The sequence below is a fragment of the Prunus dulcis genome, chromosome 4 (genome assembly GCF_902201215.1).
Source record: "Prunus dulcis chromosome 4, ALMONDv2, whole genome shotgun sequence".
NCBI lineage: Eukaryota > Viridiplantae > Streptophyta > Magnoliopsida > Rosales > Rosaceae > Prunus > Prunus dulcis.
The window spans coordinates 11732987-11748650 of NC_047653.1; the positions used below are offsets into that span (position 1 = coordinate 11732987).

A 15664-nucleotide genomic window follows, 5' to 3' on the forward strand; every position below is an offset into this window, starting at 1 on the left:
CATTTTTTTCAAAAGTTGCATTTGTTTAATATATATATTTTTTTATCCTTATCGGATCCAAACGGCTCTCTGAAAACAGAAAAAAATTTAAATTCAAGCAAGAGAAAAAAGAAAAAAAAGAAAAGAAAACAATGCTTTAAAGCAACAACATGTCAACAAATATATTTATCATAAATTATATTCATATATATATATATATTATTATTATTTATCTATTTATATATTATTTTATATATCTTCCCACGCTCCAACTCCAGGTGGTTCCAATTTGTGCTTTTGAAAACAGAGAAATGAAAAAACAAACTCAACCGAAACAGCCTTCTTCTGTTTCAGAAAACATACAAGAACAGCTTTTCGTTTCCTTCTTTATTTTCCAATTCATCGTCTTCCTCTCTCTCCCTACCTTCTCTTTTTCGAAAAGAGGTTTGTTTCCTCAACAAACGTAACCTCCAATTTATACTCCTCCTCCTCCTCCTTCTTCTCCATCATATCTCTACCAAAACCTCGTAACTCACGCTTTCAGTATCAGAATCCCCAATCGTAAACCCCTCGATTTAGCAAACCCAGTTTTGGGAGTTGGTTTTTTTTTTCCTTCTCGATTTGCTTTTCCAAGTAACAAGAAAAAGAGAGCGCATTTCATATCCTTAGCTCGCCGTCCGTACGAATCCCAATTCAGCTTTCGCTTTCGTTTGTTTTTGGGTTTTGACCTTTCAGTTTCATGATAGATTTTGAAGAATTGGACCGGGATTTTCGGACACTTCGATCTTAGGGTTTTTGGGTTCTTTGTCTTTTGTTTTTCGCAATGCAATGCTGGTTTTGAATTGGCTCGGAGTACAAGTCTGAGAGGTTGAATTGAGAATTTGAGGTGTGAATTTCGGTGAATTTGGGGGAGAGGGTGGGTCTGCATAGACTGAATCCCTAGCTTTTTGTTGTGAAAATGATGGTATCGGCGTCTCCGTCGCTGATAGCGAGGAGCTCGTTAGAGGAAATGTTGGATTCGCTTCGGCGAAGAGATGAGGGCGAGAAGCCGAAGGAATTGCCCCCGGCATTGCCAGCTCGGCCCACTTCCAAGGCTCGGCTGCCGTCAGCGCGCCGGTCTTTGCCCAACAACTTCAAGGTCGAAGACGCAGAGGGGTCGCCAGAGTGTTTGTCTAGTCTGAACAAGAGGAAAGAGAGAGATTCAGGGTTCAAGGCAGGTCATTTTGGTGTCAAGAGGATGGATAAAGATCAGAATGTTGAGTCTCCGTACGATGGAGCACCGGAGGAGTGTCAAATTCGGCCAGAGAAGATTGGAAAGTCGGATTGGGATGACAACATTGGTTATTTCATCAATAAGGTAATTTTGGAGGGTGACAGTACATTCACTGATCTAGTTTTGTTTTTATGTTTCTTTACTCTTAGATATTACCTTTGTGTCTTGACTGAATTTTCCAGTGTTAGATATGTTTCATTACTCTTAGATATGTTTTGGGTCTTGAAGCTATTTAGTTTTGTCTTAGTTGATTGCGATGATTCACGAGAATTTGAATTTTAGTTATGATGAACATCTATACTGTAATATCGGAGGTCTAAGGTTCCCGACCAACTGTATGATCCATTTGACGCTTTAAATCTGCATTCAATTTATTCGTCCCTAAGAAAATATAATTTTTGTATGATATGATCTGTGGAAGTTTTGTAAGTTTGTTCTTTAAACTTAGGAATTTTATTTGCGACACGTGAATTTATGTTGCATGTATTTTGTTTCAGAAACTTCATGTTTGGTGTCGGCTACGCAGTGGGCTGTGGGAGTTAGGAATAATACAGTCAACTTCAGGGGATGAGGCAATTGTTTCACTTTCTGATGGAAATGTAAGTTCATCAGTTTTTGGCCTCACCCCAAATCCGTATTGACTTTTATAAGCTTCTTGTAAAACTGTTGGCACTTTTTTATTTTTTATTTTACAACTGTTGTGTATGCCCTTGTTCTGTTACTGTAGGTAATCAAGGTGTGCAGAGTTGAGCTCCTACCTGCAAACCCAGATGTTCTGGAAGGCGTGGATGATCTTATGCAGCTTAGTTATTTGAATGAGCCTTCCGTTCTTTACAATCTTCAAAGTAGATATTCTCAGGACGTGATTTATGTAAGTATCACATTTTCTTGTTGCTTGTGCTTTCCAGTCAGATTTATGTCTCTCCTTTTACAGTTCTCGTGTTTTCTTTCTGTAGAGCAAAGCAGGGCCAGTTTTGATTGCAATCAATCCTTTCAAAGATGTCCAAATTTATGGAGATGATTTTGTCACAGCTTACAGGCAGAAACTAGCAGACAAACCTCATGTTTATGCCATAGCAGATAGTGCTTATAATGAGATGATAAGAGGTGTGCATGACAAATTTTATTTATATATGTTCCATTGTGTTGAAAATTTCCTTTTCTGGTGGCATTGTTTAACTTGTGTCTGTAACTGGTGTTTACCCTTTTCCTGGCTGTAATATTTTGCAGATGATGTAAATCAGTCCATAATCATAAGGTTAGAGTCTTTTCAGTTCTAGTTTTTCTTTTAATAGAAGCTTGTTTGTGGTTATGGTTTGAGTACAATGTTATCCTGTATGAGATCATAAAGATCATTATTATAGTTCGATTAAAATCACAATGTAGTCTTAAGTAAAGAGTCATTAAATTTTCTCTTACAGTGGGGAAAGTGGAGCTGGGAAAACTGAGACAGCAAAAATTGCAATGCAATACTTGGCTGCTCTTGGTGGTGGAAGTTGTGGCATAGAGCGTGCAATCCTTCAGACCAGCTGTATACTGGAGGCTTTTGGAAATGCAAAAACATCCAGAAATGACAATGCTAGCCGATTTGTGAGTTCCTTTCTTTCTTTCGTGTTTCCAGGCAGTGGTCCTACGTTTTTCTTGTTATTGAACTTTATTGTTTGGAGTTAGTCATTTATTTTCTCAATGGTAGCTGGTCTCTTTTCTCCCATTTCATAAATGAGGTCTGAAGGATATGCAGTTTCGGTAACATTATTTCTAATTTGCTGCAGGGGAAGTTGATTGAAATTCATTTTAGCACACTGGGAAAAATATGTGGTGCCGAAATCGAAACATGTAAGCTGTTTAAATTGAATAAATTGATGTTTCCGTATACTATTACGTGACTATAAATTCAATCATAGTAACTGACTTGTTTTTACCAACGCATGTACATGTCATCACCAATGCGCCTTTAATGATTGTGAACAGTTTTTTTGGATAAGGTAATTAGTTGCTCCATATGAACTTAAGTCATCTCAATGTGCCTTATCTGAAATTATAATGTCTCCTTTGAGCAGTCAAGAGTCGCTCGATTGGAAGATGGTGAGAGGTCGTACCATATCTTTTATCAACTCTGTGCTGGCGCTCCATCAATGCTTAAAGGTAGGGAAGTTATTTTCTAATCATCAATTCTTGTTGTGTTTTTCACCATATGGGTGCGTTGTGGCAAAATAGCAGACCTCAGCCAAACCTCTGAACCTTTTTCTAAATTCATGTGCTTTTCATTGGATCCTTAGACTTCTTGTGATTAGGAAATTGTCACATCATTAGTTTGGGAGTCTATATTGCTGGTAATTTTGTTGCCTTAGCATAAGTACATGAAGTGAGATCAAGTGAAGAGTAGATCTTAGGTTCAATTCTTTTTATAAGAAAGAAACGAAAAAAAAAAAAAACCCCTTTCTGTGTGGTTGTTGGCATGTAACCTAATGTTTTGGACCCACTAGAATCACTAATTTTCCTCATCAAATATTACAGGAAGTTAGACTACAGAAGTTATACGTGATTAGACAAATTAGCTAGACCTGAACCAATAGACATTATTTCATTTTTGGGACAAGTCAGTATGTCCCCTAGGGTGAAAGTTTTATGTGATTTGACAAATTAGCTAGACCTGAACCAGTAGAGCTTACTTTTGGTACAAGTAAATTTGTCCCCTCGCCCTCGGGCAATTGAGCCACGTATTAGAGGTATTGAGTTGACTTGTTCCAGTCTTCTTGATTGTTTTTTAGAACTTGGTTTATACAGTAGTTTAGCAGTGATCAGTGATTGATAATGGCCCTCGCTTATGTTTCAAAAGCTGGCATGGAAACCTTTCAAAAGGGGTCATATACTATACAAGTTTTATGACAACCATTTCCATTTTTGTTTTCTAATAAATTAGAACCTTCAACAGTATTCTGTCTATTCTACTGTGAACTTTGTCTATACATGTCAGTTTGATTCACATTTTCTGGGAATCATTCTATGTTTTTGGTTGCAGAGAAGCTAAAACTTAAAAGGGCTAGTGAGTACAAGTATCTTAATCAGAGTAATTGCTTGGCAATTGATGGTGTAGATGATGCAGAGAAGTTTCGTATGCTCATGGTAACTAAAGTGATAGTTGTTACCATTACCATTTATTCAGTCAACGTACCTTATCACTTTTGCCCTTATTTTATTGTTTTTGCATTTTCCCAGGAAGCACTAGACATTGTTCGAGTTTCTAAGAAAGATCAAGAACATGTTTTTTCCATGCTGGCTGCAGTATTATGGCTGGGAAACATATCATTTCAAGCAACTGAGAATGAAAATCATGTGGAAGTGTTTGCTGATGAAGGTAAGATATATGTGATTCCCTTGGTGATCTTTCCATAGGTATTTTGCACCTGATGCTGGTTCTAAGGCAGTTGCATTGCCAGCCTTGAATTTTTGGTGAAAGTTGTAACAACCAAGGTTTTTTACTTTGGTATTAAACTGGATCACTATAATGACATTTTGAGGTCTATTACTGCATAATGATAGTGTCAAATAGTGCTAGAATGTTGGGCACATAAATGTGGAAGTAATAGGTTTGATGTGTCAATGGAAGTCTTAAGCCATGGGGCTTTGCGTTAATGGTTGATTTGATGGTAGCTTCTTTCAGTTAATCTAAATGTGGTTATCCAAACTACAGTTTACAGATAATGGGATTTGGAAGCACTGCATTTTAACTTCTTTATTTAAACAGACCTTCAAATTTGCTTCTTTCCCATTGTTGTCAGAAGCTTTGCTGTTAAGATCCATTTTTCGTTCCTTGAAATAACTATCTTCTGTCTTAGTGTGTGTTTGTTCTGTGAAGTCAAACATATATTATTTTCAAACTTACACTTGAGGATGTGAATAGTTGTCTACATATAAGTAACTTCTCTTCATATTTCCCTTTGGCAGCTTTAACCAATGCTGCCATGCTGATGGGTTGTAGTTCCCAGGATCTGATACTAGCTTTATCCATCCATGAAATCCATGGTGCCAATGCTAGTATTGACAAAAGATTGACATTGCAACAGGTTTGTTAAGTTGTGCAACAATTTATCTCTTCATCCTCGAGTCCTGGCTGACATCTTTTAAATGCACTTTTTAAACGTAAGTTGAAGGTTTTTTTTCGCCTCTCTATTTATTCAGGCAATTGATGCAAGGGATGCATGGGCAAAATTTATCTATGCGAGTTTGTTTGACTGGCTTGTAGAACAAATTAACAAGTCACTTGCAGTGGGAAAATGCCGTTCTGGGAGATCCATCAGTATACTTGATATTTACGGGTTTGAGTCATTTCAGGTATAGACATTTATTTCATTTTTGGTGATATTTTTGATAAGATCTGTATATTCAGTAATGATCATAATGCCTTTTTTATTTTTTTATTTTTTTATTTTTATTTTTATTTTCAGAAGAACAGCTTTGAACAAATGTGCATTAATTATGCAAATGAGAGGCTGCAACAACATTTCAACCGGCATTTATTTAAGCTTGAGCAGGAGGTGAGCATCTCAAATGTAATGTAGCTTTAGGATCGCTTGGTGTCAAAGCAGCTTATAAAGAATCTTCATTAAAATGATATTGTCAAATTAGATGTTATGATTAAATGCATGAATAGTAATGTGACTGTTTATTCCTTCTATTGCAGGAGTATGAACTGGATGGGATTGATTGGACTAAAGTGGATTTTGAAGACAACCAAGAGTGCTTGAATCTCTTTGAGAAGGTATTTCATTGATTAAAGCCTTCTACATCATTGACTTGCTAATTTTCAATCAGGAGTTAATTAGATTCTTCTCCACTGTAGTACACTTCTACTTGTAAAATTTGTGACAATTAGAGTATGGGTGTTCTTTACAAATTTAGTTTACCTTAATTTAAATGCTTTACTATATCATGGAAGAATTTTACATTGCATGATAGCTATAAAAGTAATTTGTCTGAGTTTGGTGCTATTAATCTTCTCCTCTCTTTATTTGTTTCTCATCAAATTACCAAAGTATTTGCCTTTATAGTTAATGCCACTCTTTTCTGTGTTGTGTGCAGAGACCTTTAGGGCTACTATCTTTGTTGGACGTGGAGTCAAACTTCTCCAAGGCAAATGATTTGACTCTTGCTGATAAATTTAAGCAACACTTGAATGCTAATTCTTGCTTTAAAGCAGAAAGAGGCAGAGCTTTCAGTATTCGTCATCATGCTGGAGAGGTTAGTTTTTGCTTGAGCATGTTCACAAACTTTGGTTTTATGATGACTTAACTTTTACTATTAGATACATACAAGCCAACTTAATGAATTATTCTACTCATTTTGGTATTGTCATGTTTGGCCTTAGAGCTTTGGAAAAAAAACCGCCTGCATTTCTCTGCTGCACTGCCTCAAGATGTGCCTCAGGGGCACCTTGACAACGTTTTTGAATTCATTAGTGCAGATATCTCTTTTCGTCATCCCACAGTGGGGTAGAAATAGCATAGCATGCTATTTACAGAAAAACTCAATGTTTTCAGAGGCCTGTATAGATTTATGCAAGTTTGAGGACCTTTACATTTATACAGATGGTTATGATTTTCATTATGTGTTATAATTTCATTAACATTTTGAGTTTTTTTAAAGGTTCTATATGACACAAGTGGCTTCCTCGAAAAGAACAGAGATCCTTTGCCCTCAGTTTCCATCCAACTCCTATCATCATGCAGTTGCCAACTTCTGCAGTTGTTTGCCTCCAAAGTGGTTAAGCAGTTCCAGAAACCTGAAAATACTTCGTGCCAGATAAATTCATTGGATCCTCCAAAACCAAGCACTGGTATTAAGTTCAAGGTACACATGCTTGCACAACTTTGAGCGAGTAGCTCTTGTATGTCTAGATCAGATGCCAAAATTATGAATTTAATCTGATTAAGATGTGACTTACGAGATGATTTTGGATGATCTTATTTGTTCACCTTTAATTTTCAAATTTTCTTTGAAATTGGTATTCTGAGGCATAGCCGATTGAGTTTTTCAACATTTAAAAATTATCATGCATTCTTGTAGGGTCAATTATTTAAACTAATGCACCATTTGGAGGGCAGCAGACCTCACTTCATTTGCTGCATAAAGCCAAACAGTAAGCAGCTTCCCAGTGTGTACGAAGTAGACCTTGTTTTACAACAACTTAGGTGTTGTGGAATTTTGGAGGTTGTCAGGATAACACGATCTGGATATCCTACTAGAATGACACATCAAGAGTTTGCAGGAAGGTTTGTATAAAGTGAACCCTAGTTTATGATTTTTAGTTGTTTTTGGTTTTCACAACTGCTGAGTTATCTTTTCTTGTGTTTGTTCATTTTAGGTACGGTTTTCTACTTTTGGGGGCTGGCATACCTCAGGATCCATTAAGTGTATCCATTGCTGTTCTAAAACAATTCAATGTCCTTCCTGAAATGTATCAAATTGGCTATACAAAAGTGTATCTTCGAACAGGGCAGGTAAGCTCCTGTAATAGTTTTCAGTTTTTCTCTTCATTTCTACCCACTTAGCTCATGATAAGTTTTCTCTTGTTGACTTCTGTTTTATGAAAGCCTGTATTTGCCCCCTTTTTTTCCAAAGAGTTTTATAGCAGTGACTTAATACATCTCTTTCTGGTTTATTTAAGTTTATTTCGTCTGATGGTTTTCCTAATGCTGTTGAGTCTGGTTGTTCACAGATTGCTTTATTGGAGGATAAGAGAAAGCAAGTTCTGCAAGGAATAATTGGTATTCAAAAATACTTCCGTGGTAATCAGGCTCGTGACCATTTCCATCAACTTAAGGAAGGTTAGGATACTGAACTGGTTTTATTACGGAATAAACCACAACGTTACAATCAAGTAATGCTTACTATTTTTCTAGTTCCATTTGGTTAGGATGCTTAACTGGTTTATGATCATACATTGTAGCACTATCGAGTACAATTGGATATTTCTTTTGAAAAACAAAACCCTGGTTGAATACTAATTTTGCACTCTCTTCAGGAGCCTTGCATTGTCTTTTATGTTGTGAAGTCTTACACACTTGAATTTGTGGCTTAAACTCCATTTTTTGTCTGATTAATTTATATTGAGGAACAATCTCTATTTAGTACATTTTAGTTTTAATGGAAGTTACTTTTAAGATGCAGATGTTCTTGGTGAAAAAGCTGGAAGGAGAGCTGGTGCTCGTGAAACTCTTGATGACCCGCAAAACTCGAAGAAGTTACATCCTGAGAATGCGAAATTTAAACAAAAGGCTGGCAGGAAGAATTCAGAAGTGAAGGTACTCCCGATAAAGTAATTACTTTCTACTTGCTAGAGTATACGGCTCTTCTGTTTGCCTCATTACTAATCTCTGTTCCATGAGCCTATCCAATGGAGCTCTTTAATTCCTATTTTCAATGGTTTTCTTGTATTGAGACTTGGTTTCCTTTTCTTCTTTTCTTTCTGTTTTTTTTCTTCAACCACTTTTTTCGCTTCAAAACTTCTTGCTTGGGTGTTTGAAATTGTAGATTTTCCTTATTTGGAGATCTTCAAGAGTTCCATGGGATAGGCTTAACAATCCATGAGGCTAGCCAATGGAACTCTTCAATCTAGTTCTATTCTCAATGGTTCTTTTGTTGTGCCCTTGGTTTCATTCTCTCCCTTTTTTTTTTTTCCAAGGGTTTTTTGTTTCAACCACTTACTTCACTTTGAAATTTTTCACTGGGGTATTTGGAATTGGAGGGTTCTCCTTATGTGAAGATCTTAACCCCTTTTAACTTGGTTGTCTAAAAATCTATTCAATAATTGTACAGAACCGCATAAGAAATCTAACTTTATCTGATATAACCAAGAGCACGTCCATTAAATTTTAATATTGAGTTTTCAAAGGCACTGGATTAGCTTTATGCTCGAGTTTTCAATTTGAAATAAAATGTCTTTTCCATTAAGGTTTTAACAGTATTTTTAGACAAACTTTATTGCCCTTGCTTATGAAATTTTAAGGCGGCACGCTGTATAGAAGACTGTCACCAAGGCTCCAAAATTTACGTATTGCAAATATCTTCTTTCTGTAAAGAATATTCTTTTGAGACAGAGATATATTTACACTTAAAACTGAGAAATTGCAATAAATACTCATGCATCCTGGTAAATATTACCATTTGAAGGTTTTATTATTGAAATTACTCTGTTATATGTCTGAGTTTCATCTCAGAATAACTGAAAGTGGAATATCTTTGCCGAGCAGGATTTGCCATCAGATTTGGCAGAGCTTCAAAGGCGGGTGCTTCAGGCTGAAGCAACTCTGAAGCGAAAGGAAGAGGAAAATGCTGAATTGCAGGGGCAACTACGACAATTTGAGACAAGATGGTCAGAATATGATGCAAAGATGAAATCTATGCAGGACGTGTGGCAAAAGCAGATGGTGTCTTTACAAGTAAGTTTGCTTGTGTATGCTTAATCTCAGTTTCAAAAAGTATGCACAAAACATAGTGTGCTTATTGAACTAAAAGGGAAGTGAAATGAGTCGAACAGGCAGCCAAGGTTTATGTCTACTTAGAAGAAACAAATTGTTGGCTTATGTGCTTGAGTTGAGCTTGATGGCATCGTTGAGTCCACACCTTAGTCCTAAGCTTTTGGGATCATTTACTTCACCACAGCCAATGTGCATGCACACTCATACACATGCATCTTCACATGCAAAGAGGCACACTTGCATATAATTCACCCTATATGTATATTCTGTCTCCTACGAGAAAAATGGACGGTTCCTTTTATTGAATATAAAATTCAAATGACCATTATGTGTAAAGTAAGGTTATTGAGAATTAGTTATCAAGTAAAATAAGATAGGAACACCAGCAGATATGTGAAAGGTTATTGAGACTGAGAGGCATACCTGTGATGATTTTATGCAGACGAGTCTTGCTGCAGCCCGAAAGAGTCTTGCTTCTGACAGTACTGCTGGTCAACCTGGAAGACTAGTTGTTCCTTCATCACCTCGCTGTGATTCTGAAGAAGCCTTGTCCATGGGATCTCGAACTCCTGGTGCAAGCACACCCAATAATGGAGGAGGGCGTGAGACTAACGGTACTTTGCATGCAGTCAGCAATCTGATGAAGGAATTTGAGCAGCGGAAACAGCATTTTGATGATGATGCGAAAGCTTTAGTGGAGGTAAAACCTGGGCATTCAGGTGTAAATATGAATCCTGAGGAAGAGCTACGAAAACTTAAACACCGATTTGAGTCATGGAAGAAAGAGTACAAGGCAAGATTACGGGAGACAAAGACAAAGGTTCATAAACTTTGGCATTCAGAAGAGGAAAAAAGGCGTAGTAGGAAATGGTGGGGAAAGATAAGCTCAAGAGCATCCTAGTATCGGTGAATCGTAGCATCTTAGAGGATGATTGGAGAAAGTAATTTTCTCAGTACATGGCCTCTCCTTCAGCAGCTGCTCCCTTGTTTATGCATATGGCATCACATATTGATGAATCCTTGGTGTGGGGCAGTTTAGGGAGAGAAATTTGTATATCTACCAAAATTTTGTGACTTGGTGGAAATATGGATAATTATGTGAATAGCCAGTTAGGGAAATTGTTATGTGTTTTCAGCCGCTATTTCTTCTTTAAATAGCTTAGGTAATTTGTGTATAACCTGTCGGTACTGGTTTAACGCCCTACCATGTAGATCTTGTTACTGAAGATATGGAAGAGAAAAGTTCATATTGCCTCGTGTATGAAGTGGTTAGTACTTTATTTTCCCATACACAAACACACACACACACACACATATATATATATATATATTCTTTTCCTTCTACAAACAGATTACATGTAGAATTGTATAATTATTCTGTAATAAGGTCCTTTTTAGCGTGGTGAGACGGCAACAGTTTATTTTCTGTTTTTTAAAATTTGATTTGATTTGATTTTTTTTTGACAGAGTCACTTTTGGTCTGTGCAATTTGTCAGATTTTCCACTTTAATCACTTAGTTTCAGTTATGGATATTTGACTCATATAATTTGATATCCATCGCAATTCATATTTTGTGATGAAGTAAAAGCACGTGTCTCTAATGCGAAGGGGTTATTTCGGTTGGAATGGATGGAAATTTACGAATGCAGTTGCCTGGTGAATCATAGTTGCGTGTAATGAGGATTACCGTCAGATAGATTAGTAAACCTAATGTGGGTGCTCATCTTTCACAATTAGCTTTTATAGTTTAGCCCTCCCAATTTGATGTTCAGCATGCCTCAAGTAAAAGTCATTTGGGAATCTAGAGATAAGAAAAAGGGGGCAATGCCGATGACACCGGAGTAGGGAAGTGTTTTTTTCCACAGCTCGGCCTATATATCATTCTTAGTCGAATGGGCAGTCAGAGGTTCTCAGTCGAACATTGGAGCACTAGTTGCATTCGTATGTTGGAGATAATTACATGAATTTATGATTAAGTTTGCTCTATGTTTCCAAAAAGCAAATGTCACAAGATTTCAGGTCACGTTCTCAAGCCGATACGCAATGTGAATTTCTTAAAAAGTGACCAAAATTAAAACGGCAACTATATAAACATCTACATAAAATCCATTCAATTACATTCTCCCAAACAAGATCAATCAATTAGAGGACTGAAGATTAATTTATGACCCAGGCACAAACTTGGTGGCATAGACCCATGCATTGTTGGCCACAGGGTTGTCAAGGTGGTCCAAGAGGTTCTCAAGAGGACCCTTCCCAGTGACAATGGCTTGGACAAAGAAGCCAAACATGGAGAACATGGCTAGTCTCCCATTCTTGATTTCCTTGACCTTGAGCTCAGCAAATGTGGCAGGGTCATCGGCAAGGCCGAGAGGGTCGAAGTATTGCCCTCCAGGGTAGAGGTTGTTGCCCTCTCCTACGCCGTCAAGACCGTTGATGCGAAATCCCTCAACAAGCCCCATGAGAATGACTTGGAATCCTAGCACTGCTAGGATGCTCTGAGCATGGACAAGGTTGGGGTTGCCTAAATAGTCAAGGCCACCTTCTGAGAAAATTTGAGCTCCGGCTTTGAACCACACTGGCTCTTTGAAGTCCACTCTAACCCATTTTTCAAGCACCTCGGGGGTGATGCAGCCTAGTGCTCCAAGCATAGCCCACCGGCCGTGGATCACCTAAATTAAGTTGCACATCATTAATAAAGTACCGTCACTAAAAAAATTGAATTGCTGCTACCACCACATAATCCAAATTATATATATGAGGTAAGGGTCTCTTGCTAGATCTTGGAAATATTTACAGATTGTGAATCAAAACCGCACATTCACTTTTCATCATGCTCATCTAACAGTTTTGATTCTTGTTCAACATGTCAGATAGTTTGGCAAGAGAAAATTTCCCACTTAGGTTCGACTCGTTTTGAATTTTTTTTTTTAATATAAAAAAAAAAAAAGAAAAGCAATTTGATGATGTATCTATTTTTTGGGGGAGGGGGGGTGGGTTTATAGAGGGGCATGTTCAATCATGAATTGTGATGCTGCTAATCAAAGCCAGCTATAAGTAAGTGTCAAATTACTTTCATACAGTATTGGAAAATAGAGCAGGCAATAAGACTTCAAAGTCATTTTTGTTGAACATCCTTTTCTTGTTTCATTAGTTCATAATCTTTTCCAAGCACTTGGGTCATTTGGGTAGTTGTCAAAGAAAGATGAGAGTAAGAAATAATGGTAGAACTGTTGAACTTACCTCAAGAGCCCTGTTCTTAGCAAAGGCCTCTGGGTCAGCTGATAACCCTGCAGTGTCCCATCCGTAATCACCGGGAAATTCTCCGGTGAGGTACGAAGGAGTCTGAGCAGAAAAGGGTCCCAAATACTTCACTCTGTCTGGCCCATACCACAACTCATTTCCCTGTTCATGTCACCAACAAGTTAGAAGTTGACACCCATAAATAAGCCTTGGCCACCCAATTCATAAACCCAAATTCAAACCAATTACAAAGATAGTTGGAAACTTGGAAAACATGCATACCATGGTGTATTTCCCAGTTCCCATTGGGGCAACATCTCTAAGAGTGTTGAAACTTGGCCCTCTGGTTTGGCCAAGAAATGGGGTTGGTCTAAGAAGAGTGCTGGAGCTAGCAGTTGCTGCCATTAGTGTAGATGCCATGACTTTCAAGCTTTTCAGGAAATTCAGTTGACTTTGTCTTCTGATAAGTTAATAAGATTTGTGTTGCAGCTTGGAAGTGTGTAGAAAGGGAAGCTGCTGTGTGCAATATTATGCACAGATGGGTGGCTGAAAATGGAGGGGGGGGAAATTATGGTGGGGATTCTGAGGGTTTGAATCAACCAATGAGAAGGCTTCAAAGGATTTTTAAGCATCTCCAACTCATATCTTTCTATCCACATTTTATCTTGGGGCGTCGCATCACAACTCACAACAAGCCCTTCGTTTTGTTGGGAAAATTATTTTCACTGTGTGGCACATATAGATTGAGTGTTTGTATGGGGCCCATGCCACGTGGCTGATGGATCAATGAATGGTGGTTGTGACTGGATGTCTCAGATTGATGGGGGCATGATGAAGCACATTTAGCAATTTTGAAAATAAACTGAACAGGGAGATAGAGGTAATGAGCAAAAGGAATTTAGTGTCACACTTTTTCTGGTTAAGTAATGCTGCTTAAAGGTTTCTATTTGAGCAATTTGTACGTTATGAGTAATTTTCTGTCAACTCACCCTTAATTTAGTGATTTAACGAAATTTTTTTTAATTTAGTGATACATTTTTTTTAATGTTAGAAAATGTTGTAAGTTTAAATTCCTTCAACCTCGTTGATAATAAAAGAATAAACATCACAAACATGAGTATTCTTTTTTACTTTTATTATCTAATTCTCATTTCTCTGATCATTTACATTAACTCTACATCCAATTTCTGAAATAAAAACTATGTATCCAAAATTTTTAAAAACGAAGACCTATAGCCTTTCTCAAATTTTATAGGGACAACCACAACAATTTCAGGTCGAAGTGTGTCTATGGACTCTCTCTTTCCCCCACTTGTACTATTTTTTCTAAATCATAATCCAAAATTCCATTTGAAAGTTCTTATAATCCAATCTAACCCTGAAGGAAAAGATTATGGCCAATATTTATTAAATTTTTTTAGAGAACCTCAACAGTAAGAAGGAAACTTTATTGAAAAGTAGAAAAATTACACCGAGGGCGGCAAACAACCTGGCCCCGACCATTTCACTGTTAGTACCTAGCTATTTTCAATCAGGAATGTTGTAGATTATTCTAATTGAAGAAGAAAAAAAACGTCGGGGTTATGAATTATTTTGCAAGATTCGCATGACTCATATGCGTTCTTCCTGCCTGACTATGACCAATCATTCGAATCTTCATCCATTCTAGATGCTTGGTAATAATAAGTGAACGTGAGTTCTTGCCATCGTAAGTAAGGCGAGCTCAAGTATTATATGTGCCATTTTAATTTAGTTCTCCATTGTTAAAACATATTAAGTTTTTTTTTATGGGAATAATTAGAATATTATCTGAAGTTGGTGGATATATATATATACACACACATATTCATGAAGTTAAGTAGGATATTGGAGAAAGCTAAATCAGTTGGAGTTAGATCTATTATTATTTTTCGGCTGTATCCTACAACCTTTTGAAACTAAAGGGAAAATGTCAAACCTGAAAGTATAATTGGATTAAGGGAGATCATCTATTAGGAAGGGAAACATTTTAACTTTGTTAGTAGAACTGAGGACGCTAAAGTCCAAAGTCGTGATACCCACATCTTGCATGAAGATATTTTGCATATTGGTGCCATGACAAAAATTGAATCCACTGTTGTAGCTATATACATGAGGTAACAAACAAATTTATATGATTGCTAGTTCATTTCACAATTCAAATTCAGAACATTGATGACTAACTCTATTTCGTATTTAGGTACCTATATGATTTGTTGAAGGAACCAATATGTCAAACATGTAAGATTACATCCTAAACAATATGTCAGCTAGCACTCAAGATCACAACCAATCTCTTAATAAGCAACGTCTTCAAGGAACCAATCTCTTGAATCAACGTCTTTAAGCAACGTGGATTGACCTTGACCCAATGGTGAATACTTCCAAGGTTATTTCTATGAATATAATCCCACTGATCAACTGAATTGAAAGAATCATGCATTCTCATTTGAGAAACCAGCCCTTGGCCACTCCCTGTTAAACCCTTTGTCATAGGATCTGCCACCGTAGATTGAGTGTCAATATGTACAATATTAATGACTGACTTTTTGACTTCATTTTTTTTAATCAAAAGATATTTCATTAGAAATTCATATTTTTCTAAGATTGAGTCTCTCTCTCTCTCTCTCTCTCTCTCTCTCTCTCAACTGGCATTTTTTATTCCATTCA

The 15664-nt window shown here is 37.0% G+C and overlaps 2 protein-coding genes across 3 annotated transcripts; one reads left to right on the forward strand and one right to left on the reverse strand.

Moving 5' to 3' along the window:
• Positions 1–262: 262 nt before the first annotated feature.
• On the forward strand, positions 263–10993 carry LOC117624378 (myosin-2). Of its 2 annotated transcripts, XM_034355578.1 has the most exons (23): positions 263–1336; positions 1750–1851; positions 1980–2123; positions 2209–2359; positions 2483–2510; positions 2674–2842; positions 3025–3088; positions 3224–3237; positions 3313–3397; positions 4275–4378; positions 4472–4610; positions 5201–5319; positions 5435–5587; positions 5701–5790; positions 5937–6014; positions 6335–6493; positions 6899–7102; positions 7319–7524; positions 7617–7752; positions 7971–8079; positions 8423–8556; positions 9505–9693; positions 10175–10993. In XM_034355578.1, the coding sequence occupies exons 1-23, from the start codon at positions 938–940 to the stop codon at positions 10631–10633; spliced, it is 3435 nt and encodes a 1144-aa protein (XP_034211469.1). In that variant the 5' UTR covers positions 263–937; the 3' UTR covers positions 10634–10993. The 2 variants fall into 2 exon arrangements, with proteins under 2 accessions (XP_034211469.1, XP_034211470.1); XM_034355579.1 differs by lacking the exon at positions 10175–10993 and having other exon boundaries at positions 8423–8570; positions 9505–9672.
• A 777-nt stretch (positions 10994–11770) lies between these two features.
• Positions 11771–13586, reverse strand: LOC117624470 (chlorophyll a-b binding protein 3, chloroplastic). The gene is made up of 3 exons (XM_034355742.1): positions 13259–13586; positions 12977–13138; positions 11771–12405 (listed from the first exon to the last, which is right to left on the reverse strand). Exons 1-3 carry the CDS (start codon positions 13394–13396, stop codon positions 11896–11898), a joined length of 810 nt encoding a protein of 269 aa, XP_034211633.1. The 5' UTR covers positions 13397–13586; the 3' UTR covers positions 11771–11895.
• Positions 13587–15664: the final 2078 nt, after the last annotated feature.